The 25963-nt window shown below is 51.7% G+C and overlaps 12 protein-coding genes across 12 annotated transcripts; 4 read left to right on the top strand and 8 right to left on the bottom strand.

Moving 5' to 3' along the window:
• Positions 1–1441: 1441 nt before the first annotated feature.
• On the bottom strand, positions 1442–6148 carry ALTATR162_LOCUS2448 (uncharacterized protein; the record flags this gene model as incomplete). Its single annotated transcript, XM_043310054.1, has 5 exons — positions 1442–2337; positions 2386–3230; positions 3282–3525; positions 5543–5857; positions 5911–6148. 5 exons carry the CDS (start codon positions 6146–6148, stop codon positions 1442–1444), a joined length of 2538 nt encoding a protein of 845 aa, XP_043165989.1.
• Positions 6149–6992: 844 nt separating this feature from the next.
• On the top strand, positions 6993–7947 carry ALTATR162_LOCUS2447 (uncharacterized protein; the record flags this gene model as incomplete). Its single annotated transcript, XM_043310053.1, has 3 exons — positions 6993–7011; positions 7066–7662; positions 7727–7947. 3 exons carry the CDS (start codon positions 6993–6995, stop codon positions 7945–7947), a joined length of 837 nt encoding a protein of 278 aa, XP_043165988.1.
• A 476-nt stretch (positions 7948–8423) lies between these two features.
• Positions 8424–10767, bottom strand: ALTATR162_LOCUS2446 (uncharacterized protein; the record flags this gene model as incomplete). Its single annotated transcript, XM_043310052.1, has 4 exons — positions 8424–9212; positions 9261–10139; positions 10187–10674; positions 10725–10767. 4 exons carry the CDS (start codon positions 10765–10767, stop codon positions 8424–8426), a joined length of 2199 nt encoding a protein of 732 aa, XP_043165987.1.
• Positions 10768–11696: 929 nt separating this feature from the next.
• On the bottom strand, positions 11697–12621 carry ALTATR162_LOCUS2445 (uncharacterized protein; the record flags this gene model as incomplete). The annotated part of the gene is made up of 2 exons (XM_043310051.1): positions 11697–12523; positions 12582–12621. The coding sequence occupies 2 exons, from the start codon at positions 12619–12621 to the stop codon at positions 11697–11699; spliced, it is 867 nt and encodes a 288-aa protein (XP_043165986.1).
• A 704-nt stretch (positions 12622–13325) lies between these two features.
• Positions 13326–14264, bottom strand: ALTATR162_LOCUS2444 (uncharacterized protein; the record flags this gene model as incomplete). Its single annotated transcript, XM_043310050.1, has 4 exons — positions 13326–13598; positions 13648–13687; positions 13734–13843; positions 13896–14264. 4 exons carry the CDS (start codon positions 14262–14264, stop codon positions 13326–13328), a joined length of 792 nt encoding a protein of 263 aa, XP_043165985.1.
• Positions 14265–14701: 437 nt separating this feature from the next.
• ALTATR162_LOCUS2443 (uncharacterized protein) lies at positions 14702–15573 on the top strand (the record flags this gene model as incomplete). The annotated part of the gene is made up of 2 exons (XM_043310049.1): positions 14702–14969; positions 15041–15573. The coding sequence occupies 2 exons, from the start codon at positions 14702–14704 to the stop codon at positions 15571–15573; spliced, it is 801 nt and encodes a 266-aa protein (XP_043165984.1).
• A 241-nt stretch (positions 15574–15814) lies between these two features.
• ALTATR162_LOCUS2442 (uncharacterized protein) lies at positions 15815–16350 on the bottom strand (the record flags this gene model as incomplete). The annotated part of the gene is made up of 3 exons (XM_043310048.1): positions 15815–15865; positions 15916–16229; positions 16278–16350. 3 exons carry the CDS (start codon positions 16348–16350, stop codon positions 15815–15817), a joined length of 438 nt encoding a protein of 145 aa, XP_043165983.1.
• Positions 16351–16727: 377 nt separating this feature from the next.
• Positions 16728–18473, top strand: ALTATR162_LOCUS2441 (uncharacterized protein; the record flags this gene model as incomplete). The annotated part of the gene is made up of 1 exon (XM_043310047.1): positions 16728–18473. The coding sequence occupies one exon, from the start codon at positions 16728–16730 to the stop codon at positions 18471–18473; it is 1746 nt and encodes a 581-aa protein (XP_043165982.1).
• Positions 18474–19934: 1461 nt separating this feature from the next.
• On the bottom strand, positions 19935–20786 carry ALTATR162_LOCUS2440 (uncharacterized protein; the record flags this gene model as incomplete). The annotated part of the gene is made up of 1 exon (XM_043310046.1): positions 19935–20786. The coding sequence occupies one exon, from the start codon at positions 20784–20786 to the stop codon at positions 19935–19937; it is 852 nt and encodes a 283-aa protein (XP_043165981.1).
• A 768-nt stretch (positions 20787–21554) lies between these two features.
• ALTATR162_LOCUS2439 (uncharacterized protein) lies at positions 21555–23033 on the bottom strand (the record flags this gene model as incomplete). Its single annotated transcript, XM_043310045.1, has 3 exons — positions 21555–21635; positions 21687–22724; positions 22776–23033. The coding sequence occupies 3 exons, from the start codon at positions 23031–23033 to the stop codon at positions 21555–21557; spliced, it is 1377 nt and encodes a 458-aa protein (XP_043165980.1).
• A 608-nt stretch (positions 23034–23641) lies between these two features.
• On the top strand, positions 23642–24130 carry ALTATR162_LOCUS2438 (uncharacterized protein; the record flags this gene model as incomplete). Its single annotated transcript, XM_043310044.1, has 1 exon — positions 23642–24130. The coding sequence occupies one exon, from the start codon at positions 23642–23644 to the stop codon at positions 24128–24130; it is 489 nt and encodes a 162-aa protein (XP_043165979.1).
• A 539-nt stretch (positions 24131–24669) lies between these two features.
• Positions 24670–25725, bottom strand: ALTATR162_LOCUS2437 (uncharacterized protein; the record flags this gene model as incomplete). Its single annotated transcript, XM_043310043.1, has 3 exons — positions 24670–25310; positions 25373–25571; positions 25630–25725. The coding sequence occupies 3 exons, from the start codon at positions 25723–25725 to the stop codon at positions 24670–24672; spliced, it is 936 nt and encodes a 311-aa protein (XP_043165978.1).
• Between the last annotated feature and the right edge of the window lie 238 nt (positions 25726–25963).

Genomic DNA, 25963 nt, shown 5'->3' with positions numbered 1-25963 from the left:
GGCTGCATCATCACAATGGCCAGCAATTCTACCTGGCGAGCGTAAAGTGGTATTTCTATCTATGTATTTACATCATTCCCATGGTATTCCCCAAAATCCAGATATAAAAGCCGCGCGTCTCTCATTATTCAGGAAATCATCGACAGCTCTCAGACAGCTTTGACACCTCAACGCAGCGCCTCCCCGGCCGTGCTCTTCCCGCAGAACCACACCGCTCCACTACCCGCCATCGCTATGGAGCAGATCGTACTCCTTTCGCTAATACAGTACCAAGACATAGGCAGGAAAGTCTAGACTCCGGTTTCAGCCTTCTCAGCACGAGGCAGCAAGTAAGGTACCAGGATAACTTTGTGATGACAACGGCGCCTGATGACGACGACGACGGCGGTGTGCCTGTATGCTAGAGGTGCTACTGTTGTATGGTATAAGTTGATCACCTCCTCAAGCTAGAAGCTTTTTCCTCACTTCAAGCTCACCATCAAGTCAACGTCTTCAAGTCAATCTTCTTGTTTACCAACCTTTCTATTCATTCACTCTTTGTCGCCGGGCGACTTTACGATTTACATTTACACTTCACGCTTCTTCTAGACGATTCGCCGAATCCAATAATCACCTAAACGCTATTTCCAAAATGAAGTTCACCACCATCATCGCCACCATCGTCTCCATGGTTGCTTTTGCCATTGCTGCGCCCGTCGCCAACGAGGGTATGCTCTCCTTCCACCCAAGCTCCACTATCGGCATATATGGTTAACACGAAAACAGCAGTCGCCGCTCGTCAGAACCACGGCATGTGCGTCAAGGGCACTGCCGCCGGCGTAGAGCAGATTGAGGGCTGCTAGAAATTTATACCCATGGAGAGAATACAATACGAAGGACGGAGGAGGTTGTCATAAGTTGGACTGAAGAAGGAGGCCGGAGTGGAGGAACCAAACACCGGCACAAAACTACGGTGTCCAAGTGATATATCGAGAGTGTTGATTGCACTTGATCAAAAGTAATACAAGGAAAATGACAACGCATCACAGCGTGATGGGCTTTAAGCACAGCTCTCATTCTGCCTCTTCTTTGTGCCTTCTTCCATTTAAGGCCGATGACCTTTGATAACACAGCGGAGACCCATCATCACATGAATTTTAGCCAGATTGCATCACTAATATCTGAGTACCTTCTCTCGCGCCTGTGAACGTGAGTGTGAGATTAGCCAATTGGGACGAAATCTGTCTGAGCAGCACTAGTGTCTCCATACCGTATCACAACACATTCTATACATGTAGTTCACTGCAAGTACGAGTGCCATGAAGAAGAACAAAAATGCAGGATTGGGTAGGTCGACGTGGCGACATCGCTAAATAGGTATATATACGCTTGAACGCTTCCAAGAAAAAAAAATATGCCACCAACGTACCAGTCATACATTATGCAACACCATTACTCTCCCTTAAAAAGGACGCGCACTGGGACTCTGTTTCTTCTCTTTGTCCTGCTCCATACTCTTCCTGCCTGGCCTAAAAGCATCCAGACTGATCCTCCTCTTCTCCCTATCCCTGCCATCATCTGCACCGCTGGATTCACCTTCGCTTTCCCTCTCCTTCTCTTTTTGCTTCTTCTTCTCTACTTCTTTGATGGCTTCCTCGGTCAATTCTTGCCTGTTCATGCGCTCGAGCACGTCCTTCTTTCGCGTCTTCTTGTCGCCCAGCCAGATCAGTAGACCGGCTGTGGCGTTGCATGTGATGGAACAGCAGAGGATGACGGTGGTGATGGCGAAAGGACGGTGCTTGTAGTAGATTCCCCATGTGCAAGCGCCGAGGGAGATCTGAAGTAGGGAGTGAAAGTCTAGAAGTACGACGATGGCGACAAGGAGGCGGAGGGGGAAGGCGTAGTGGGTCTCTGTCTCGTGGGGTTTGTAGAAGGAGTGAGACTTGCAGAACTTCTCCTGGTGGTGTTCGAGTTTCTCCTGTTGCTTGGGCGTCAAGACAGTAAACTCCCACTGCTTCTCGGGGTCGGCCGGGTCTACGACGCGAGGTCCGGCCACGGGAGCGTGTTCGGCGGGGAGATCGTTGTGGTCGGTGAGTTCAGGAAGCATCTCCTTCTTACGGCGCGACCACGTGAAGTGGTGGTAGTGAGCGATGTAGATCATGTGGTACGTGTCTACGGCACGGAAGGGTGCGAGTCCATCTCCTACAACAGCGAAGAGAGCAACAAGGACACTGTCAATGACGTGGACGACGTAGATCTGTTGTCCACCGACATTGACCCAGCCGATAAGGAAGAGCACCCAGGCCAAACCAAAAAGGGTAATGAGTGTGGCGTAGAGGGTGACAAGGAACCCAAGTGCTGTACTTTGTCAGTAACGTTCGATAAAATGACAATAGAAATACTTACGTCTCTTAACGTACTGTCCGAAACCCTTCAACGAGCGCTTCATCTTGGATCGTCGTGAGTGTAGCATATGGCGCACATGGTCGTTCACTTCCTTCTTATCCTCGACACTCCAGCCAGATAAGTCTGCCTCCTCGGGAAGCACAGCGAAGCGCGACTCAGTGAGCTGCGAATCTATCGTCATCATGGTCGTCGTCGTAGCTTCAGTCGGGGAGCGCTGAAGTCTTGGAGCTGCCTGCTCCTGTGCCTGAGCAGCACGGGCTGGTTCCAGTATGCGGTTGATGGCTTCGAGACTCTCCGTCTCGCTCTTCCGTCGTCGTAGGTTGTATGTGGGCCGACGGTTGAGGAAGGGCAGGTTTGGGATGAAGAGCGAATTCTGCATATTTGTCAAGGAAGTGAGCGTCGCAACCTCTGGGTCGATGGTATCGAGGACATCAACCATGCCTGAGGTGTAGTTGGACGACATGTCGTCTTGCACTGCAGCAGCATGGGCACTTGTCGTCGGTGACTTGTCTTCCTCCTTGTTGCCCCAAAAAGGTATCCTGGTCTGTATTGCGCTCTTGACCTTCCGTAGTCGACTTCGATCTGGCTCAGGGTTCGTAAGGGTCGACTGACTTCCATTGGATGAGGGAAACCGTCCCAGCTCTTGCTCCTCGTCCAGCGCAGGCAAAGGCGTGCTCGATCTTACGGTGGAGGCATTAGGTTGTTGTGCTACTTGTCTCAGGGCGTTGGAGGAGGGCATACGCCGGATGCCAATGCTGGCTTGACGGTAGGCTTGGGGCCGTCGTGGGTATTGCTGGGGTCTAGTCGGAGCAGAGCTGCTTCTTGCTCGTTGCGCGGCAAGAGTGCTTGGTCAAGGTCAGCGTCGCACTTCCCCTCTTCCCGTGCGTGGAATGTACCTGTACGTAACATGTGATGAGGGATCGCTTGCCCTCGTGGGCTTGGGAACATGTTGGCCGGCGTCAATGGATGACTCTAACGTGGTAGGCGGTTCGATGACAGGCTGTCGTGTTGGCTGGTCCGCTGGTACTCCAAAGTCCTGCGCATTGGTCCCAGGCTCGGCGCTCTGAAAGCCTTCGTTGACGGCATGTGTGCTGGAGTTCTCGTGGGGTGCCAGAGATTGGTGTGGAACATGCAGCTCCCCTGTACCAGAGCCTGAAGATGTCGCTTCGGCGAGTCTGTTGCGCGCTGAACGCGTCTTCGACTTGAGTTTATCCATAGCAACCACCAAATCGAAGATGGGGAACGCAATCCTCAGGGCAATTCCAGGTAAACATGGCTTTATGACTTGAAAACGGCCGTGGCCGAATACAGGTTGGCGGCTGAAGATTGGCTTTACAAGCCTGGAATTTTGTCTTGGTGCACGTCATATTGCGCCGCAACCATTACCAACCCCTTTCCTTGGGGTCGACTCGCATCCCACGCGCGATAACGTTGGCGGGGATAACCTACTACTATTACAAGTCAATGTTTGGACTACAGATGTTAGAGAGCGACTGCAAGGATACTATGAAACGTACAGTATGTTGGGCGATATCTTTAGGGAGTCGGACTCCAGGGAGCAACCTCCACTGACCCCAGATCTGAAACTCTGGATGGCATCCTTGCAACGATCGTCTCGCTTACGGAAAACCGGATCCTGGATGTCAGCTGCACACTGACGCTATGTCTCGTGAGTCGCATTCTTGTCTGGTTGCGAAAAACACGATGAATCAGTAAAGCCAAAGTCTTAATATCGTTTCTAAGTATATTTGCAGTAAGCTACAAGGTTGCACAAGGTAAGCCTTTGAAACGCAGGGTCTCAAGTAGCGGCGGGTACCTGTACTAGCGCATTTCCACGATCCGTCCAGCGCCGTTGGTATAACGCTTTCTAGGTCGTAGTCTCATCTCAAGCCACTATGGGCGGCATACTTTCAATCTACTAATGGCCTCGAAGACGCTTGCAGCGAAGTTGTGAGAGCTTTTCTCTGTCTACTTCCGAGTTGAGAATAATGCTTCGGAGGCTTTCTTTTACATTGCTTATTCCTCTATGACGACATCTGTCCCTCGAAAACCCAGAAAAGTCGATCACCCTAGATGCCTACTCCTCAAAATAACACTCCAAATCAAAGGTCAACGGTTCATCTACGCCGCGTACATCTGCGCCATAGACCTCATACTTGTCTATCAGCGCAGCCGTCGCAAGCTCAAGCAAAAACTCTTTTGGCAACTTCTCCCCATTCTCCTCCAAGCGCGGTATGCTACCCCCAGTTACGCACCAAATATCGACCAGTAGCCGTCTCATCGGATCTGTGGCTGACGCTGTTCCCTTGTAAACAATTCTTATACACTTTGGGCTGGGGTACAGATGGCGATGATCGCCCTCAGCTCTAGGCTTGCGGATATGCTCGTACAGTGCTTGGACAGCTAGTTTACGTGTCTGCATGTCGAGAAGTTAGTCAGCTACTACGTATATGCGACATATGTTCGACAAAACATTCGAATTATTCCAAACAGTGATGCGGTTCGTGTAAACCGCTTCCAAATAGGGCGCCACCTATTCGAACGTAATATCTGGATCAACTCCGTACAGGTCGACGGTCTTAGTGCCAGAGTTGTTCCAGCGACCACTTAGGGCGTTGGCGAAAAACTCAGACCGTGATATTACGATGGACTGGTGGATTAGCAGCTTTGCGCGGCTCTGATTCAGGCCCGATGAGCACTGTGACAAGTGGGGAGGCGATGAAATTAGGTTTAATTGGTGATGATCTGTGAGCATATCTACCCGTTGGCCCCTCTTTTTGGTACTCGCACGACGTTCGTGTCCATCTGTAGTGGATGTGCCATGATGTCAGTAGAAAGGTGATAGGGTCGTTGAGCTGGGTTGAGAGCTCGCCAGTAAGAAAAAGATAGAGAAGTGATCAGACGTAAATATCATGCTAGGGGCAACATATACTTCAAGCTTTTCACAGTCGAAGTTTTAGGCAACCTTCGAGGTCCTTTCATTAGCTACTCGGTGGCTTAACAACCTGGGGTACAAGTTCCACCCAGTAGCCCTTTCAACAGTTAGCAAACCGCGCCATTCACTTCCCCGTGCCAATCGACAATCACTTACATCTGCAGGGGTGAAGATAAGAAGTCAGTGTATGTCTCATATGCATTTCGTACAGTCACAACTTACCTGGATCCTTCACGAACGCCAATTGTCTGAAGACATGCTTGTACCCATCCGGTACTTTCCCATACTTGCCCAATTGGGCATCTGTTGGTATACCCATCTGCTCTTCTTTCGCCTCATCCAACGGTTTGATAACCTCATAGCCAAAGCCTTTAATTCTCTCCAGTGCCTCAGGGACATCAGGAACCGTGAATCCTATATGACCAAATCCAATTCCGGGATCAGGGTAGTCATTGCCAGAATTATAAGGCGTAGACGAGTCTGCAGGAATGTAATATAGTTCCAGTAAGCCCTTTGAAGCACCAAGACTAGCCATACCTGTATTTGTCTTAGTGCTTCACAGTAAGTAGATAGTTGATGGACGTCTTTACCAACATCTCGTGGTCCGAGGTAGTAGATCGTGAATGGTCCGGCATTGAACACGAAGATAACATGCATGCCCAGACAGTCACAGTAGAACTTTATGCTCTTCTCTGGGTCTTTGATACGGATCATCAAATGGTTGAGGCGGTACTCGGCAGTCGATGGGGAACTGGGCCGCGGAGGAGGGATAATGTGTTTGCCCACCTCGTCTGGCCTTAATGGATGATTTTCGCTGGAAGACGCCATGACTGTCTTGTGCTGAATGCGCTTTTGCAGACCAGAGCGACGATTCCTAGCTTAATTCATTCGAGGTCCACCTCTATTTATATGGTATCGTGTTTCACTGGCTTCAGTAGCCTCATGTGGGGCATGTGGGGTAAAATATGCGGTAGTGAACTTCCAATACTAAAATGCTGATTGAGTCGGCACATTCATTGGGAGGGTGCTGTATACTACATACCATGGTCAAAAGATATCTGAACAGAATTCCGGAAAAAGCATATGGTTCTTTTACCAGCATTTACAGCTAGCACCAAAGAGATATGTTGCACTTGATAGTAGCGCCGATGCAAGGGAGGGATGTGTAAAGGGTGTAAGAAACTCACCATTGCGGAAAAACTTCTGACAATCTGTCTCTCAAAACACAGTACGTTGCAGGCCCAGGCCTCTTCATCCCGTCAATGGCCGCTGCCTACTAAGATCATGTCTGACAAGTAGCAGGTCAGCAAATGAGATGTCTGTTGTTGAACTGTGACGGCTTGATAAGTGGTACGAAGCCATAGACTTGCAGGAAGTACAAGATGTGGTGTATGTGAGGGAAGCGCAGACGTCCAGATCACGGGAACACGCGTCATTGCTCCTTCTCAGACAACGAACACCACAGCCTATTCTCTCACCGCAGATAGTGCACGACGTGTTCCCTCTTCTACTCTTGTACCGCGTTCGCTCATCTTCTAGTTTCATCGCTCACCTCCTACAACGAACAATTATCAAAGATAACAGCCATCTACGGTAGTGCACCGCTACTGCTTTCGTCAGCCTCTTAGCTTCAGCTCACTGTACAGAAACTCAGACGTGCTGAACCTCCAATATGGGTGCTTGGGGATACTGTAAGTGCCAACACTGTTACATGAGGGCGAGTCCATCGACTAATGTGATGCCAGGTCTGTTCCAGTCAGATCACGACTTCGACATGATCAGTGATCTAAGCCACGAAGCTGGAATCACCAAACTTGAAGAAGACGCCCAGGCTAGTGCCAAAGCCGCAGGAAAGAGCGAGGAAGACACAGAGCGCAGCATCCACTACAGCATCAACGCCAAATGTTGTTCAGACACTGAGTTGGTTCGCAAGCACCTTGACTCCGGTGTCCTTGTTGACATGATCGCCAAGAAGGAGATGAAAATGCTAGCTCCTCTCACCGGATCGAAGGAGGAGTCGCTCGAGCACTGGATGTCCGACCCCTGCTACGTCTATGTCCTGCTCGGCGCTTGCGCTATGACCCTCGGATGTCAACTCCCCACTACTTATATCGCCATGCTCAAGAAGGTCTACACCGAAGGCGGAGTCATGCCCGACGGACAGCGGCAGATGAAGAAAGCTCTCTTCGGTCCAGACGGTTACAAGAACGGAGAGCCTTATGACTTCGAATCCAAGACCATCGTGGAGGAAGCCAACTCCAGGCCCAAAGAGGAGCCCAAGGACAATGGACGTGGCTTCACGATGATGAATGTTCCCAGTCCCGGAGATCTCTTCAACACTGGTAAGCAATGTCCCTGTACGAAGTGTTCGCGACACATATACTGACTTTCTACGTCAACATTTAGGCATGACCACTTCATCAACCTCGCTTGTCATCAAGGAACTTCGCTCGCAGTTGAACAAGCCCGACGAGTGTGGCGGCTGTGGTGTGGCGTCTAGACCGAAGGGTGAGGCCTTGCTCGCATGCTCCAAATGTGTGAACCGCAAATACTGCTCGACTTCGTGCCAGAAGAAGCACTGGAAGACCCACAAGAAGGTCTGCGAGCCTGCCAAGATTTCTCTGTAAGCTAGTGGTATGCGTATGTACGTGGGGCCCGAAGACGCGTGTGGAACAGAAGCAGCCCAGAGCTTCAGGTGTAACACCACAATGGAAGGAGCGAGTCATGGAGATCTGAGTGTGAACTAGTGGCTTTTCCGCCTGTTATATCGTTAGTATATGTAGTGCAACACAACATTCACGTAAGAGTGCTCGAGTTACCAGCTGTGTCCATATACACGGACGCACCGTTGCGTTGACCAAGAACCATGGAGGTGAGCAAATGATGCCGGAAGGGGGCTTTTGGAGAATGCTGACGATTGAAAAAAGTTACCACATCCTCTTCCATCATCCTAGAATCTGATCCCCAGCCTGAACCCTATTCTCAATATCGCATAAATACCCCAACGATGCCGTAATACTAACCAGTAAAACATCTTCCAAGAGAGTCAAACAACTAGCGTCAATCACCTCAATCTCCCGTCTCATGATTTTTCTGTTCCAACCTACCAAGCAAACATACACTTATTGTTCAACAGCCTCGCACCCAACATATCATACTCATACCGACTAATCCACCCATCGTTCCCATGCCCACTCAACCTTCCAAACACACTTCCGCCCTTCCACGCCACAACCTGCGGATCAAAGTCTCTTGGCGGCGGTCCAACAAGAATCTCTTTTCCGTACCCTGGTCGCAGTTCTCTGAGTCGCATCTCTAGAAATTCTCTCAAGCCGGGTGTCTTGGAGGCGCCGCCGACGAGCATGATACCACCGAAAAAATCGCGGAGCTTGCGGTCGTCGCCACGGGCACCTTGCGCGAGAGATTCGAGGATGGCTTGGTCAAGCGAATGGATGGGGAGGATAGCATCACGGGCTTCGGCTAACTTGGTCTTCTCGTGGATTGGGTCGCGGAAGAGAAGAGGTGCGCCGTCGGTGTCGCCCATGGGGGTGTCGCGATCGGGGTTCGGGGTGTTGCTTCCCTCGGGACCTGGTGAGCCTGCTACCGATGATCGAGGTGTGCCCTCGTTGTCGTTGAGGCGACCGAGGAGGTTAAAGGGATTTGGCTGCGGACGTTGGGGTGTAGAAACGGGTGCTGTGTTGTTGACAGGGTCTTGTGCACCGTTTATGATGGGTACAACGGGTTTCCCTGCCGCGGCTTCGATGATGGCGATTTGTGCTTGTGAGATGGGATCGTTGGGTGAGCCATCGTACAGATCGACCGAACGCGGCACGACTTTCCTTCTGTTCTCGAGTTTCCTCGCGTTCTCAAATATTGAAGGCTTGAAGAAACCCTATGTTTGTTAGCACAGCCTGTCGTGTAAGAGTACGTAATGACTTACCATGACAGATAGCATAGTCTCGTCGTACGTCTTGAACGTGTACTTCCGAGTATCCTGACCCGAAGCTCGAAGATGAAAGTCCCACGTTTGTACAGTGACAGAGGCTTCATCCATGGAACAAAACTTCTGCTTTAGCTCTTCAGCGAGAAGGAAGTCGTATCTCCGCTTTAGGTTCATGTCCGAATATGGGAAGTGGCCATATAACATCATCTTGATGAATGTCTCCGTCACGTCAGCTCCACCCATCTTCAAGTTGACGCGCGACTCTTCAGCGCACAACCCTTCATCGACACAACAGATGGACGTCTTCTGAGCACCAATATCGACAACGCAGGCAACACCATAGCCAGCACCGAACGTGGCCGAAAGGGACTCTTGCTGCAGGCAGACCTTCCCAAGGCCAAGATCCCGCATAAGAATGTCCAGTATCATAGTAACGTACTGTCGCTCGTAGAGGTCGGGTATGATGAAGACGCATTTGTAGTTGACAAGGTCTTTTAACCTGGTGATGCCGAGCTGATTCCGGAAGGCCTCTTCTAATATCTTCGAGATATCATGATAGATCTGATTGCGGTCTCGATAATCCTTCTCATTGAACGTGCCATTCCGTATTGGCCAGAACAGTTTGTATCGCGGGTTGGATCTCTCCGGTATCCGCAGTGCCTCGTGCCCGGTGAAGAAGTCTGGTGCCTTCTTTGGGTCTGCTGGTAGTTCTGTCCACTCGATGCGATTGATGTCATTGTGTTCGGAGATGACATCTGGCGGAGATTTTCGGTTGTAGTTGGTTACGAGATCTTTTGAGTTGGGCAGCACTCGTCGTTTGTTCGACCGCATTCGTGTCCTCAGTTCGGATGACATGGCCATGTACTGGTCGGCGAACTGGTCAAAGTTAGCATTGACTGGCAAAGCTGTGCTGGAATACTCACATCCTCTCCGAACCACTTTTCCGGCAGGGCATCAGCGGGCACTGCACCTTCGACCTTCATTCGCTTGGGACTGGGCTCGCCCTCGTCTTCCTCATCCTCGCTCTCTTTCCATTTTCGTGCGATGACCATAGGTACAGTCTTGGGCAACGCATCCGATCCAAGGCCTACCCTCAAGTTCTGACTGCCAGGGTGTATCACGATGAGCTTCGAGATGTCTGTTCTGGAGGCGAACGAAACCTCGGCATCTTCCATTGTCTCGTCCGCAACCTGCGGCGCAGCGCCTTCCGTTGCTGGTACTCCCAAAGCTCGTGCGCGATCCTTGTCCCTGGCTTCCTGGACTATGCGCGCCCTCTCCTCGTCCTTGGGATATCGTACGGCGAGGAATTGTTCGTCGCGCTTCAGGAACTCGGTGTAATAGTTCTTCTGATTGATCATGCCGACCTGGGGCCACGTCGTGAGGTCCATGTTGTTGTCCGTCCGCTCCAAACCTACAAGCTTGTTAGTTGCCATACTGCATTGTGGTGTGCAGATGCCGTACCCTCCTCCCTCAATTGGGCTCTGCCCGATTTCTTTCCCACCATGTTGCCGAGTTGTCTGTCCGTGTCCGTGTCCAGTAGTGCCTTCCAATGCAAGCGTGCGGCAATCTCGAACCAAGCAACGAGTTAATACACCAGACGTCTGCCTGTCAAGCGTATCGTGGGGTCGTAGTGTCCTTTGCAGTTCTACGGCAATGAGCGCTGTGGGCTACCGTGCGAAACGTTCTTATTCCAAAATGTTGTCGTTCTCGAGAAAGGCGGTCTATTGATCCCACAGGCGGTCGATCTCGTCGTGTCGGCGAAGTGGCTGTGTTGCACGCGTTGGTATTTGCTGGGAAGATGGTGTCTGTTGGGTGCAATAGCGGAAGCCAACCGTGGGCGTGGTAGGCTTGAGGAAACTGTCGTTGGAGACGCCGCTTGTCTGAGTGATGGTAAAGCTGAGCCTGAGGTTGTTCGTCGCGGTCGCGCGCCTGGCCCGTGATTGGATCGCGAGTCCGCAACTTTCGGTTCCACTATCCTTGCGAAGCTATGGCCAGACCTCACGAATTGCGGACTTGCTACCATCACAACTATCTACTTTATCCCCACAATCACGGTAGTTCTTATCCTCACATGTGTGCTTCGTGTCATCGTCAACAGTCTACATTCCTCGAATAAATGTTCGAAGATGCTTGGTTGACATCACATCTTACAGATCTAGTATTACCAGTAACTTATACTAGTCAGTTAGGTGCAAAAGCCTCACTATGTCATTTGGAGGGTTCAAACGTTCGTCACCAAATCATGTATTCGTCTCGTGGGACATCTCGATCTGCTTCACAAGATCACCAGACCATTTCGGTCATGCTAATACACATATCGTGAATTTCGTGAAACATGCCACATACCCCATCATAACGGTATCATATATGCCATCCAGAGTTTCCGTTCCTGATAGTACCATACCGCTGTCCAGGAGGAGTAGTTATGGTTCCTTAGATAAGAAAGGTGGCAGCCAACACGCCGAAGAACAGCGCAATGAATGAGGCCTGAGTATCTCCTGCTTGACCCTTCTTTCCCTCAGTGGCGACGGCAGCAGTAGTGGCGACAGTCTCGGTGGGCTTGTCCTCAGCACCCCTTACTAGGTTTATAGTAGGGAAATTGCCTCCAGCGTGAATATGGGTGTGGTTCGAGAAGAGCGGCATCCTACGGCCGGCCCAAGACGAAGTAGCCGCCGAGGATGTGGAAAGGATCGAAGACGAGTTGCTGACTGCATGGCTAGGGAATACCTCGAAAGAACTGCTGACGCTAGACGGGGGCGCGCTCACAAAAGACACTGACGAGGAAACAACGTCAGGAGGGGTCGTTGAGGACTTGCGCAAAAACCCAAACGGATTCACGTCGGAAGGAAGAACGGCCGTAAAAGACCAGGTGATGGTAGGCGGGGGAAGCGCTGACAGTTTAGGGGTGGCAGCGACCTTGGTGACTAGCTTGGTGATAGTGACGTGAGCTGTTGACATGGCCGTCACAGTCGTGGTGGGCTCTTCTATCACAGGTGCCTGACCGTCCGAGGTGGCCATAACAGGCATGCTGGAGGTCAGATCTACTGTCAATGTGGTGGTATGAGTCGTGGTGACAGTGATAGTGGACGGTCCTTTAGTCTCGGGACATAGATAGGTCAGAGTGGTCTCATAACCGCGCAACAAAACCGGATCTGTGCAGAGCTTCGGAAGATTGGTGCAGTCATCACGAGGAGCCACTGCCTGAGGGTGAACATGCTGCATGACTTGACCCTGTTGGCTAGCTTCGGCGGCAGCGCCTGCTGAGTACCGGTTAGTAAGGATGCAAAAGCGCGAGTACGTGGCTTGGAGTGTACTCACCAGCAACTGCGACAACGGTGAACGCGCGCATACCATACATGTTGCTGAATGGATGTCCTTGTGTTAGAGGGAGCGACTGAGGATATAGCGGGTTGAAGGGAATGGCGAGTGTGAACAGTAAAAGAGTGTGGGAACAATCAAATATTTCAATGAGTGTGATGAGGTGAGAAGGACGCGGAGACAAACACCAAAGGGAATGTTATGATAATAGATCGGGCCACTTGTGCGTTTGTCGCGGTCAACAGAGACTAGCTCTATTTCCCACAGACAGGACCAATGGCGTCGAGGGCAATTGCTTGGATTGGTGAATGGGTGATTCGCGTGCGTTTGTACCCGGTGACTCGTGCTCAGTGCGGTAGCTCCTCATACTCTCATCTGCTGGACAGAGAACAACGCGCAACTGATGTCATCACTGGATCCTGACAGTGTGTCCAAACAGTACTCGCAGATGACAGGAGAAGAAAAGATAACGGAAAGGAATTTCTTGACCCAAAGATGAGAACGAGAAGCTCGAATTAGAGGCCGAGTATGATGAGGCAGCTAATACCTATCCTGGTTGAACATTGAAGTAAAGACAGCAACAGAAAAACTCCCCAAATTGATGCTGTTCTAGGAGGACCCCAGAGAGTACTGTAGCCTTGCTTGTCTGAGCAGATTAGAATCAGCTACCTGCTGTCAAGATGTGCAAAGTAGCATCGATCTTCAACTAGCAAGCTTTCTCAGTACCACCAAGACTATGCTCATTCAGTCTCCATATAGCTCCATCAAGTGGTTCAGCATCTTCCTTTGCAGTTCAAGCAGCTGCTCTTTTGATATCTTACCGCCCGTCGGGACTGACTGTGAGTCTGTAACTTCTGTCGGATCGTAGCTAGCGCCTGATACTAGATGTGGCTTTACACCAAAGAAAGGTACGCCCAAGACCTTGAGGGACGAGGTTTGCGAGTCAACCATAGCTTTACAAGCTCGGTATACTTTGGCGTCATATTGCTCAAGTTCTTCCTTCTCGCGTTCTGGTGTCTACGAATCATCAGTCTCGTTGTACAAGAAAGGGTATTTTGAAGCCTACACGAAGCAAAGGTGTATTCTCTAGAAGACCTGGTAAAGACCTACGAGCGTCAGTAAAACACCATGAGAAGGGAGTTGAATGCATACAACGCAGCTCGATTGGTCCGCTCGTTCTCCCGCTTGAACTTTTGTTCGTCAATAAGGTTCTTGCGTCCAGCCTCCCAAGACTTGACGTTTGACTCTTGATCTTTCATTAACTGATCTATGTGTGAGCAGCATATACGGGTTCATGCAGAACATATAGCCTACCTTGCGCACTGCAGGAGAAAAGTCCGGATTCTGAGAAGCTATTTTGCTCACACAACGGAGACCCTGCTTCCATTCCGTGATCGTTGAGGGGTCAATGAAAGGGGAGGAGACTCTGTCCTGTGGTTTGGGAGGTGGGTGTCGATGCTGCAGAGCCGAACGACCAGCCAGACGCGGATCAGCAGGTTGCTGATAGGGGTTGTTTTGGCCAGAAGAGTAGGGTTGCTGATCGTCTTGATATCCCTGATGACTTTGATAGGGTTCGTATGGTTGCTGTTGATCCTGGTACGGCTGAGGCACTGGTTTGGGTAGATTCGCAAGAGTAGCCAAGATCTTTTCGAGATCCAAATTCTGGCCGATGTCTTCTGCCATATCCACGGTAGCGGTCTGACTGCACAAGCTGATGGTGTCAAGGGGAATCAGAAATGTGAAAGTGTTGGTAAATTGGTGTTAGCTGGACGCGTGAATGACGGCGCATGGCGCGTGCTGTTTGCGCTTAAATCAAGGAGAATGTAGAGAAAGAAGCAATCGTCGCTCTGAACTATTCATGATGTCTCTTCCAGTGACCCGAGAACAAATGCATCAGAACCTTGCACTCCACGTATGAGAAGAGATCTGATGAGCAATTCAGCCTGGTATGGCTGGCGATGTACGTTAGCGGGTAGGTGGGCGGAAATCTCCGCATCGAACCCTAGTCCATCTCAACTTTTGGAAATCATCGAATCATTCGATATCCCGCTCCGCAGTCTTCACGACATCCTCCCTCGACAACCACAACACTTGACGTTCAAGTGCTTTCTCCACCCATCATGTCGAAATCACCGAAGGATTCAACGCGATTCACAGCCACCGGAGTGTGGGCGCACACAAGACCTGGCGGGCGGGCAACGACGCTGCAATTCGCAGATCCCGCACCGAAAAATGAAACGCCACAACAGAAAGTCAAGCGGTTAAGAGAGGCTGCGAATAGGGCGAAGATGGCACAGGTGACGAGGTGGGATTACATGTACTTGTACGGCAGAATGGCGGCGGATGCGGCGCATAGATTTACCGTCTACGGCTTGATCTTTGCAACGGGTATGTGGGCACATGGAGGGCCAATGGCTATACTGGTCACAGGGTAGCAGAGATGCTAATTGTCTACACAGGTTGCGTAGGTGTCCTCGCAGTCTTCTCAATAGGTGATATGATCGTCTACAATCGACGGAAACGAGCAATCTACTTCGCCGAAGAGGAACGAGCCCAAGCCAAGATCCTCGAACTTGCCCGTTCCGCCGTTGCATCAGGGACCGCCACACCCGCACAAGCCGCCCTCGTTACAGGTATCGCCGAGGAGCAAGAAGCATTTGAGAAAAAGAAGGCAGAGCGAAAGGCTCCTTCTAAGCTGCTATGGTGGCTGCATGGTGACTGGAAGGAGGAACAAGCAATCGCGGAACAGAGGAGACTGGCGGTCGAGGAGATCAAGCGACAAGAGGGGCAAGGAAACCAAAACCTGGGCATTGCTGCTGCGGTGCAAGAGGCCAGGGCGAACGACAGCACATCCACATTCACAACCTCGACGTCATCAACACCAGTAGTCGGAGGCCCTCTAGACAATACAGCAGAGAAGGCAGTACACAAGGTCGAGGAAACCGGCAAGGGGTGGTTTGGATGGATGAAGGGTGGATCTAAGAAGGAGTAGAGGGAATTCAAGAAAGAGTAGGAGTGGAATTGGGAGGAGAGAAGCCAGACGCTTCAGTGTACCATATACGACCTCAGCTTGTACATTGCTGTCACATTAGATGTATGCATGGTGGAGTTCTTCAACAGTCATGAGGGAGTCCACGATTGTCTTGGGTATCTTAGCTTCATGTCTATATTGCACGTTTTGTCCATGTTGAATCCGAATGCTTCTCAATTGTACCAAACAAGTGTATCGCTTGTTAGTTTCCTTGGCCAGCTACCGGTATATAACTCCGTCGTTGCTGTGCACGCTGCTACTAGTCAGTCTCCCATCTACCCGGTCTCGCTCATATGCACGTACCTCTCTCCATCCCTCGACCCAAGGCCGCAGTGCTGCCCACCCTAACAGCCCCACTGTCGCCCCAATGAAGACAAACACGACTGCTTGGTCTTTGGCAGAATCCCGCTGGAAACATGTCGTGAGCACATTCTCCTCTTTCTCTCCAGCGCAAAAGCCATAGCCGAGGCAGAATTGGCGATTGCAGTCGTTGCATGTCTTTTTCGAGGCGCGGGGTTTCAGTTCGAGGGCGGCGGGTTTCTTGGTAGTTGTTGGCGCATCGAGCGCTACAATGGTGCTGTTGCCAAAGCAGGTGCATTTGCAAAAGGATGTACGTGCTATAGCATATCAGCAGGTTTCTGCATCTCGAGAGAGGCGGGACATACAGGCTGCGAGGGATAAGGAGAGGGACGAGAGGAAGGTTAGAAGAAGGAAGAGGAGGTATGGCGGTCTTCGCATCGTGGAGCGGTGATGTCCGATGACAGGAGATGCAGTAGGTTTGTGCAAGTTCAAACAAAGTAAACTGTCCAAGAGACGTATATGTGCTCCGATTCTAGATCTTTATCCCAATGTAGTTGCGATGAGTATCACCAATGGGTCAATGGTCGAGTGGAGCTCCAAACCTCCGCCCGCATTCGCGCTAAGACCAGGCAGCTGGGTCCCTTGTCGCGCTAAGCATTTTCCTTTCCCCTCCGGCCCCGACACAGCTACACGACGCTTACAGGCGTCGGACAGGCTTGTAGCATACATTCCTTGATTGAGATCTTGCGAAGACTCTCCGAAGGCTTTGCGCGCAGTCATCTATATCTGTCGCACGCGCCCGAACTTGCGACCCAATGCCAGCAGCACAAGCGGCTAATCCTTCCGAAGCGCAACCCGAAAGCAAGGTCGTCCGCCTACACATTACGCCTTTTCGCCCCGATCTGCTCAAGGTCTACGTCGCGCCTTCTATCCTTCCCTTCGCGCAGAATATCTCATACCATACGGTTGCCACATTTCCCGAAAAGGGTTTCGGTTACGTTGAGCTACCCGAGACGGAAGCTCAGAAGATCAAGAAGAAGCTAAACGGCACAACGTTGAGGGGTTCCAAAGTGCGCATAGAGATGGCGAAACCAGAGAAGCGCAAGGCTCTGGTGGAAGCCGACGCAGTGGAAGTAGAGGACGCGGAAAGGTCGTCCAAACGCGCGAAGAAGGAGAAGAAGGAGAAAAAAGAAAAGAAGGAGAAGAAGAAGGGGAAGGAGCAGGGCGTATTGGACGGCGTCGAGCTACCAGACGATAGGAAGGTCAAGCGCGGGTGGACCGAACCAGCGCCCAAGAACAAGAAGGATAGGAAGGACAAGAAAGACAAAGGTGACAAGGAGGCGAGGAAGGAAGCGAAGAAGGAGCGGAAGCACTCAAAGTACACCAAAGAGCCTGAGGTGCTCTTCAAGGCGAAGCTGACGCCTGTTGCTGCGACCGAGGTTGCGCACAAGGATGAGAAGAAGGGGAAAAAAGAGAAGAAGGAAAAGAACAAGTCAAGTAGAGAAGTCGTCATCCATGAGTTTGAGAAGAACCATAAGACCCCCAGCTTCTTGAAACAACCAGAGGTCGCCTTGTCGACGAAGCCTGCAGTAGACTACGTCAATGGACAGGGGTGGGTAGACGAAGATGGTGTTGTTGTTGAGCCTGAGACTGGAAAGGCCAAGGCTAGGAGGGCTCTGGAGTTGGTAGATGCGCCTTCAGAGGCTGCAAGAGCCTGGATCGATGGTACAGCAAAATCTTCGGCGTCTACATCCAAAGATCAGAAGAAGAAGAAAGCTACCCCGCCGCCATCATCATCTGAGTCGGAGGACGATGAATCATCAGTAGTTTCGTCTTCTTCTGAGGATGAGGACTCTTCCGACTCTGAATCAGAGGAATCGGAATCGGAACCGGAATCAGAACCGGAATCAGAGGCCGTATCTTCTGCATCTTCTCCTGTCCCCGTCGTCGAGAGCAGGAAAACGCCCGAGGAGGCTCAGCCGACTACATCATCAGAGAAAGAGGTCCATCCCCTCGAAGCACTATTCAAGCGTGCAAAGCCTGCAGATGGTGCAACGTCGACCCCTACCAAGAAGCTCACTCCAATCGACACGTCTTTCAGCTTCTTCGACAACGAGGAACCCATGGAAGTCGACGGCGAGCCTACTGACGAAGCCCCCACGACGCCTTTCACGCAAAGAGACATTGAGTGGAGAGGTTTGCGAAGCGCAGCACCTACCCCAGACACCGCCGCCATTGGCCGCCGCTTCTCCTTCGACTGGCGCAAGAACAGCCAAGAAGCCGATGACGATGAAGACATGGGAGATGTAGATTCACTTGCTGAGCAGAGACTGTCCCACAACACGCGAGCGAATGCCAGCAAGCTAGCTGGCGTCACAGAAGAGGACGAAGACGATGCGGTTACCGGCGCAGACGAGGAAAAGCCTGAGAGCGAATTCAGAAAGTGGTTCTGGGAGAACCGAGGAGATCTAAACAGGGCGTGGAAGAAGAGGAGACGGGATGCTTTGAAGGCCAAGCGACATAGTGAGAATAGGAAGATGACGGGTGGGAGGAGAGTTTAAGCGACGTGCCGAAAGCTATTGTGGCATTCTTACTACTATATTCCTCAATATTTGTGGGCTCTTGTAGCCAAGGAAGAGGGATTCGTCTCTTTCATACACTGACACAAGAGAAAGTCTTTCAATCAAGAGCTCCACGCTATCATACATTATTACATCATCTCATCCATTTTCCACATCTACACATCAACCCCCTTGAACATTACACACCTTCCCCCCTCCCTCTCCCCACCCACCAAACTACTCTTCTTCCCCTCCCCACTGCACGCCTCCTCCGCCCTTGTCAACACAGGAGGAGTATCCACATCCCTAGCCTCAGAATCATGTTTCTGGCTCGAAGCCGTAGACGAGGAGCTTGGTATGGTCGCACAGAGAGAACCCCCAATCATACCTTTTTCCGTCGCAATGATAATGTCGGTTGGTATGTGATACAGAGGTGGTTTCTGGACTGTTGGGGGTGGAGAAGAGGGAGTTGGGTCTGGAAGTGTGGGAGTTGAGGTCAAGGGTAAAGGGTTGATTGGTGGTGCTGGTTGTTCGCATCCTGTAGATGCTGTTGAACGCGACTGAAGAGCTAGTTATGGTGTCAGCAAGAGTTAACAAAAGTGAGAATGTGGATGGAATGCATGGACGTAGCGTACTGGATGTATCGTCGACGTGTCCGCTCTTCTTACGCTTCTCTGTGCTGCTACTCATTTTACCTCGTAGGCTGGCGAGCCAGGTCATGTTGCTCCAGAATAGGTATTTATTCTAGGACTTTAAGAGGCGTTGGAACGTCGAATCTAGTCGAATGTATCGTTCGGAGTAACAATATATCGTCTCAGAAATATCACCAAATACAGAGTATACCACGACCGACTCAGCTTCCCGTCTTTACATGTAATTACCTTGAGCCCATGAAGTGAGAGCTGTCCATAGCACTTTCAAACCCGTGCCTCGTCTTGATGACGTATGCGGGGTTTACTTGCTTACATCGTACGTAACCCCATCCCATCCCGTCTTCTCAGGCATCACAGCATGAGGCATTAAACGCATACCTGTCAAGTACGCCACAATGTGTCGTGCACACATGTCATTCAAATCCCACGAGAGTGATCTGCCGTAGAAACTAGATCGACACTGGGATGTGGTCCATCAAGCGCATACGTGCGGATCAGCGGCGTTAGCTCTGGATCCACAGTCGTCCGCCTTGTGCGGAACAAGCAAGCATATGATAAGGAACCTAGATAGGGTAAGAAGGAAACTAGAAGGTTTCGGGGGGTATATGGATAAGAACTTGATGGTTATCTCCATTATCAATGTAGTGTGTGTCTAGCTTGCTTGTTGAACTGAATGATAGTAGGATTGGAATGAGATGTCGTATGTCGTGCGTACCCCTCCAATCGCTCAGCATGAATTGCGATAACTGTCTGTACGGCTAATACTGGATAGTTCTTCCATCTCATCTCAAACGAAACTGCTGTTGTGTTAGCAAGGGGTTTGCGCATTATCAGAAGCATTGCCAACCCCGCTGCTCTGAGATTGCGGTGCGCCCCTCCTACCCCTCTGCCCATCAGCATCATTATTACCCCTAATCTGGCGCTCCAGGTCGCGGATGCGCTGCTTGAGAGCCTCGTTTTCCTTTTTGACTTCCTCCAACTCCGCTTTGTGTTGTGCAACTTCCTCGTAGCGTGGGGTACTAACAACACTCGAGCTACGGTGATCTCGCTGATTGGGATCGCCGGTCGCTGGTTGGGAGGAGATAGAGTAGCGATGCGGGACATGACCCGGCGGCAGACCGCTACGAGAGACGCTCGAGGAACTGCGGTGGCGGCGGGAGGACGTGGGATGCATCGGACCGGTTGGAGCTTCGGCGTGGGCAACGGATGAGTCTGCGGCGCTTGACATGGAAGTTGTCGATGCTACAGACGCAGAGTGTGCGCGCAGAGCAGAGAGTTCACGCGTCAAGCGGTTGACGACTGCTTCCTGCTCCTTCTCGAGCTCCAGGTGCATCTCTGCCGGCGTCATGGGACGTGGGTGTCTCATCGGAACGCCTGCGGAGTCGGCGCTGGCCTGCATGTAGCCACTCGCGCCGGGACTGAGCGGTGGGAAACTGTATCCATGTTGTGATGCTGAGTGGGCGGGCGGTGGTAGGGTACCTCCAGGCGATGCTAGAGGCAGGGGTGGAGGGCTCATAGCCATCTGTGACGCCCGCCTAGAGACTGTTGTGGATGTTCGACGTGACAGCGAGCCCGACGCCGGCTGCGTGCTCGACGGGTTACTTGTGTTGGTAGAACCCGGATGGGGCGATACAGGCACGGCACTCAGATCGGGAGCCATCGTAGTTGTCTGGGCTCGAGTGATGTGGTGGTGATGTTTTGTCGAAGCGTAGACTGTCCGTAAAAGACGTGCTATCTCCTATCGTCTACTCGCCGAGTAACTGGTGCTAGTCGGTGAAGGGAGAGGTTGGGCGTTGTGGTGGTGGTTGTTGTCCAAGAATATGGATGGGAGGAAAGTGCATCAGCGGAGCGCACGAGCGACCGAGAGGGGCAGGTACGTTTGTTCACGTTGTTGACATGGTCTTTCCGGACGTGCTTGGTCCGAACGCGATTTTGCGCTTTACTTGGAATCTGCTTGCCGACTTTGTTTGGATGGTGTTGGTCGAACAGAAGCGGAGTTTGCTGAGGTGCCGTCCTGTCCACTCACTGCGCTAGCATGTACCAGTCTGCTAACACAGCCCTGAGACCTATTGTTTCCCCACACGATGAAGTTGCAACAAGCATTCACACATGCACATGGAATTCGCACAGGCGTGTTTGAAAGTCCGCAAAGTTTATTTGGTATTCTGCAAGCCCATTGTTGGCTCGCTCGCTCATCCTGTCCCTTCCTTCGGCCGCTCCTCGCCCACGCGGGCGGTATCACCACCTGGCCATGGATAACCCTGGCCCGGGCCCTATATTCGCCTTCCCTTTGCCTGAGCGTATCTTCAGATGTCGCAAACACGCTTTTCGATGCACGCCGTAAATTCCTCCAACTCCAAGCGCAATGCTCTATTGTGGCTAAGCCCCGAATGTGAATAGTCGCTCTCAGAAAACACTCGTGATAGCCCTAGTACGTCCTAGCCAAGTTGCGGAGGTACCAGTCTACAAGCCTCCTGCCGACCTTTGCCTCTGAAACGTGGATAAGGTCCTGGTATTCGTTAGCAGATGCATCCCTCGTTCCAGATATGCTTGTACTTACACCCTCCATGGCGTAGTCGAGATCGCTAGCCTGGATGATATCTCCGTCCAACAGACCACCTTCGGTCCACCTTATTTGCCTGCTCCTCTGCTTGTTGACGAGCAACCAACACCTCAGCTTCTCCGGCTCGACTTCGAGGAATCCAGCAAGCTTCTTGAGGTCCATGGTTGTGTAGAGCTTGAGGTAGCTCTTGACGGTAGGCGACATCATGTTGTTCTTGACCTCGTCCATGAAGATGCGGAGGTGGTGCTCGACGGGGTCAATGTTGACCTCTGGGTTGTCAAAGTCGGGAGGTGTGGGGCTGATGAACTTGGGGCAGGCAGTGCGGAAGAGCTCCTCGAAAAGAGGAAGAGACTCGGGACCGCCGCGCTGCAGCCTGTTGAACTGCTCTCCGTACTTCTCCCTCAGAGCAGTGTGGATGGTGTCGTCGAGCCTGGTGGGCTGGAAGGCTACGCAGATGGCGACAAGTGCGTACATTTGGTCGTTCTTCTTGGTGATGGAGTCGTACTGTGCGTTCTTCTGGAAGTTCTTTGTCCGCGAGACGTAGACGAGGATGTGGCTGAACATGCGGATGGCGTCCGAGTATCGTCGCATCATCATGTAGGAGAATCCGACGTAGTAGTATGTGGTGAAGTGTGCGGCCATGACACGGGCGAACATGGCCTTCTTGTTGAGCTCAATGTCATCGAGCGTCTTGAGCGCCAGACTAAAGTCTCCGAGCAGGCAGTGCACGCGGAGCAGACCGATGATGGAGAAGTATCCCAACATCTTGTATAGCGGCCTGTTGCCGTACTCTCCGGCATACAGACTCGCGTCCTCGCCCCGCTTCATCGCCGCAAGCTGCTCGCTGATCTGTGACCGCTGGATGAGCGAGTACAGGACGTTGAGGACACTGTAGCAGCCCCATGTGTTTGGGTTCTCGCGCAGAAGCGCAATCTCCTCCTCGTTCTCGTTCTTCTGGGCGACTCGTTGGCGGTAGCTGCAGAAGCTGTTGAACTGGTAGATGAACTCGTCGATGACATCCCACGCCCAGTAGTACTGTCCGCAGTGTTAGCCCTGCCATGTTCCCACTGTCGCGGTTTTCCTTACGTTTGGCACTTCCAAGTCTACGGGGCCCTCCGAGTTCAGGATGTAGTGGAAGAGGTTGCAGTAGCTGTCGTAACTCGCAAACTTGGTCTCGAGCGTCGCCTGGAATTCAAGGGGCGTTGCAGCGGCCTGCAGTTGCGCGTGGATGTCCTGGTTGCTGTTCATCGAGGGCATGCGGTCGAGGTCCTCCATGCCGTCGTACTGGACCTGCTCCCGGTAGTCGTTGGCCATGGCCTCCTCCTCGACGTCCGACTGACTCATGTTGGGTATTCGTTCGGGCGACGGCACACGGGTGCTTGTTCGAGGGGTGAAAGTCGTGTCGTGGTGTTGCTCCCCGCTTTGTCATGAAATTTGGCGTTCTGTGCGCTTGCTAGCGTCAGTCTGCTATCGATAGCACCCAAGCACACCCAAGGGCAGGCGCGGCCGGGATCACCTCTGGGAGGGGGCGCCAGAATCCACTCCACTCAACCCTCACGGCGCTGGCTCCAACCTGTACTCGTCCTGATTCGATTCACCGGCAACCCACATCACCCCAGGTAGGTATCTTGAGCATCGTGATGGCGCCAGAAAGCCTCGCGAGCCCGTGTCGATTGACGGCGCCGGGTCCGTAGTTTCGCCCTAGAGCATGCACTGTCAGGTGAATCAACAACGGAGGCTTGATGCGCGCTCGGTGCCATTTATGATGTCTTCGCATCGACTGTGGCTAGAAAACTACAAAAGCCAGTCGTCTCCCTTGCACTAAGCTTCTGGAAGCCACCTGCACTCACAGCCGCTGTCAAAACTCCACTGTCTTTACAACCCATGCTACAGCTCTCGTCGCAGCGCCACAACACCTTACCCGCCCTTTGAGCTGCCTCCCGTTGGCCATCATGACTTACACCGTCGTCCTCTTCGTCACGCGCAACTCCAATCTCACCTCGGAAGAGTTCAGAGACCACTATGAACATACTCACATTCCCCTGGCCCATTCCCTGCTCGCAAATTGTTGGCCGATCGATTTCAAACGTCGCTATCTCGCGCGGATTAGCCGGAAAGGCTTCGGTGGTCCGGCAAATCCTGACCGACCACCTCTCATGCTAAGAGGCCAAATGAACGAACTAGACTGTGATTGCATTGCAGAGATGACTTTTGATAGCGAAGCTCGTTTTCAAGAGTTCTACAAGAAGATATATGCAAAAGAGAATGCAGCCATCATGGCAAGAGATGAGGAAAAGTTCTTGGAAAAAGGAAAGACTCGGGTCATCGTCATTGGTGAGACGTGGAGTACGGATGAACACGGCGTCACTACGAGTGAAATCGGCTATGTACGCAAAGACGAGAGGTCAGACAGTGAAGCCAGTGGTAGCGGCCAAAGCTGAACAAGAGACGGATGCCGACATGCGACCGCGACCGCGGGGCAGCACAGACTGCGCGCGTCATGTGAAGAAGCTCAGGTATTTGCATTTGGGCCCGGATCAATGGGGTGGTGCTGAATAATCGCGCCTTCATCCAAGACGATCGGCGTTTGAATAGTTTGGGAAGGGGTTGGCGCTGGGCGCTGTTAGGCACCTCATCGCTACCAGCGTTTTAGCGGATTGGAGTTTAACGGATGTCTTTCCTGGAACCTTTGTTTGATACCATTTCTTTCAATCTTTGGTGAATTCGATGCTAGTCGAAATTGTACAGAATACTTCGAAACAAATACACTTGGTTTGATCTGGTTTCACGACCTTGGTCGACACCCATGGAGAGACTTGCCAAATCTAGGCTAGTGCTTTCTCGATGCCACCTCAAACATAAGTTTCGGCGTTGCACATATCATGAAAACTTGTAAATATGATATAAAAACATCAACAGGATTCACTCGCACATAGACGTGACCTACACAACCAACGACGGTCTCCAAATTTGTCAATCCTCAAAGCTTCCCCTCCTTGGAATGCCTATACACATAATGCCAATCACCCCTCGCAATATCTGACCTCACCTGGTAGTTGCTCTCAGCATCCTCGAGTATCTGCATATCCAGATCCACAACGCACATGCCCTCACCCGCCCCTCCCAGCTTCCCCAACGCGCCAACAAAAGGCACAGTAACCTGACTCAACCCCGCATACCCCTTTCCAGGCGGTCCTCCGGCATTCGCAAAAACAACCGCACAGGTATTTTCAAACGCGCGTGCCGTTAGAATTGAATCCAGGAAAAGTGCTTCCGATGCAGGATTGCGTGCGAGACCCGCGGCGTTGCAGTCATTGAGGGTCCAGAACGTGGGGATGATGATGATTTGAGCGCCTTGGGCGATGAGCTCGCGGAAGGCTTCGGGGAAGGCGAGGTCCCAGCAGATTAGCAGACCGACTTTTCCGATGGGCGTGTCGAAGACTTCGTGGGGGGAGTGGCTTGAGCCAGTCAGGTGGTCGCGTTCGGGGCCCCAGAGGTTCTTCTTGATGTATTTTCCTGTGATCTCGCCCGAGGGGGAGATGAAGTAGCATACGTTTAAGAGTTTGTCTTCAGCTGCCGAGTGTTCTTTGTGGGATTCTACTATCGTTCCCGGGACAATAGCTGGGCGGGAGGAAGACTTAGTTTGGCGGGTGGAGAAGAGGTGGGGAGTACTCTAGACATACAGATGTTACACTCTTTCGCCAACTCGCAGTACTTCTCCAGATACCCTCCGCATTGTTCAACGATGTTCAAAAACTCTGGGTCGTTGGGCTTCCAGTTTGTGAGATGGTATTCAGGCAAGACGGCGAGTTGAGCACCTTGGGATGCTGCTGAGCGGATAAACTCAGCAGCCTTGCTGAAATTATGCTCCGGTTGCAAGGGCTATTTAATGTTAGTCAGCGACTTCATTTGTTGAAAAAGATTTTAAATGAATGATAACGGGCGTAGTAAGGGAGAAATACGATGTAGTGTGGGGTAGAGCATTAGATACCTTCGGGTAGAGTTGGATAACAGCCACTTTGATCGTCGATGCCATGTTGTATATTGTGAAATGTATTGATATTACTCGGTAAGATTAGCACGGCTGCTGTAGTGAGGTTGCGTTCGTTCTTTGAAGTGCGACTAATTAGGACGTATGACATAGTTACGTCTGACACACGCATACCGATGCAGGGCTAGTGCTCGCTAAGACAAGACAAGCCTTTTACCCAGGTAGTCCAGGATGCTCAACATCTTGATAAGCAGCGCTGATCACGGAATTCCTATGGGGGTAG

Source organism: Alternaria atra (assembly GCF_907166805.1).
Source record: "Alternaria atra isolate CS162 genome assembly, contig: 21, whole genome shotgun sequence".
In the NCBI taxonomy this organism is placed as follows: Eukaryota; Fungi; Ascomycota; class Dothideomycetes; order Pleosporales; family Pleosporaceae; genus Alternaria; species Alternaria atra.
Note: the sequence above shows the minus strand (reverse complement) of the source record. Positions and strands in the feature narration are given on the sequence as shown.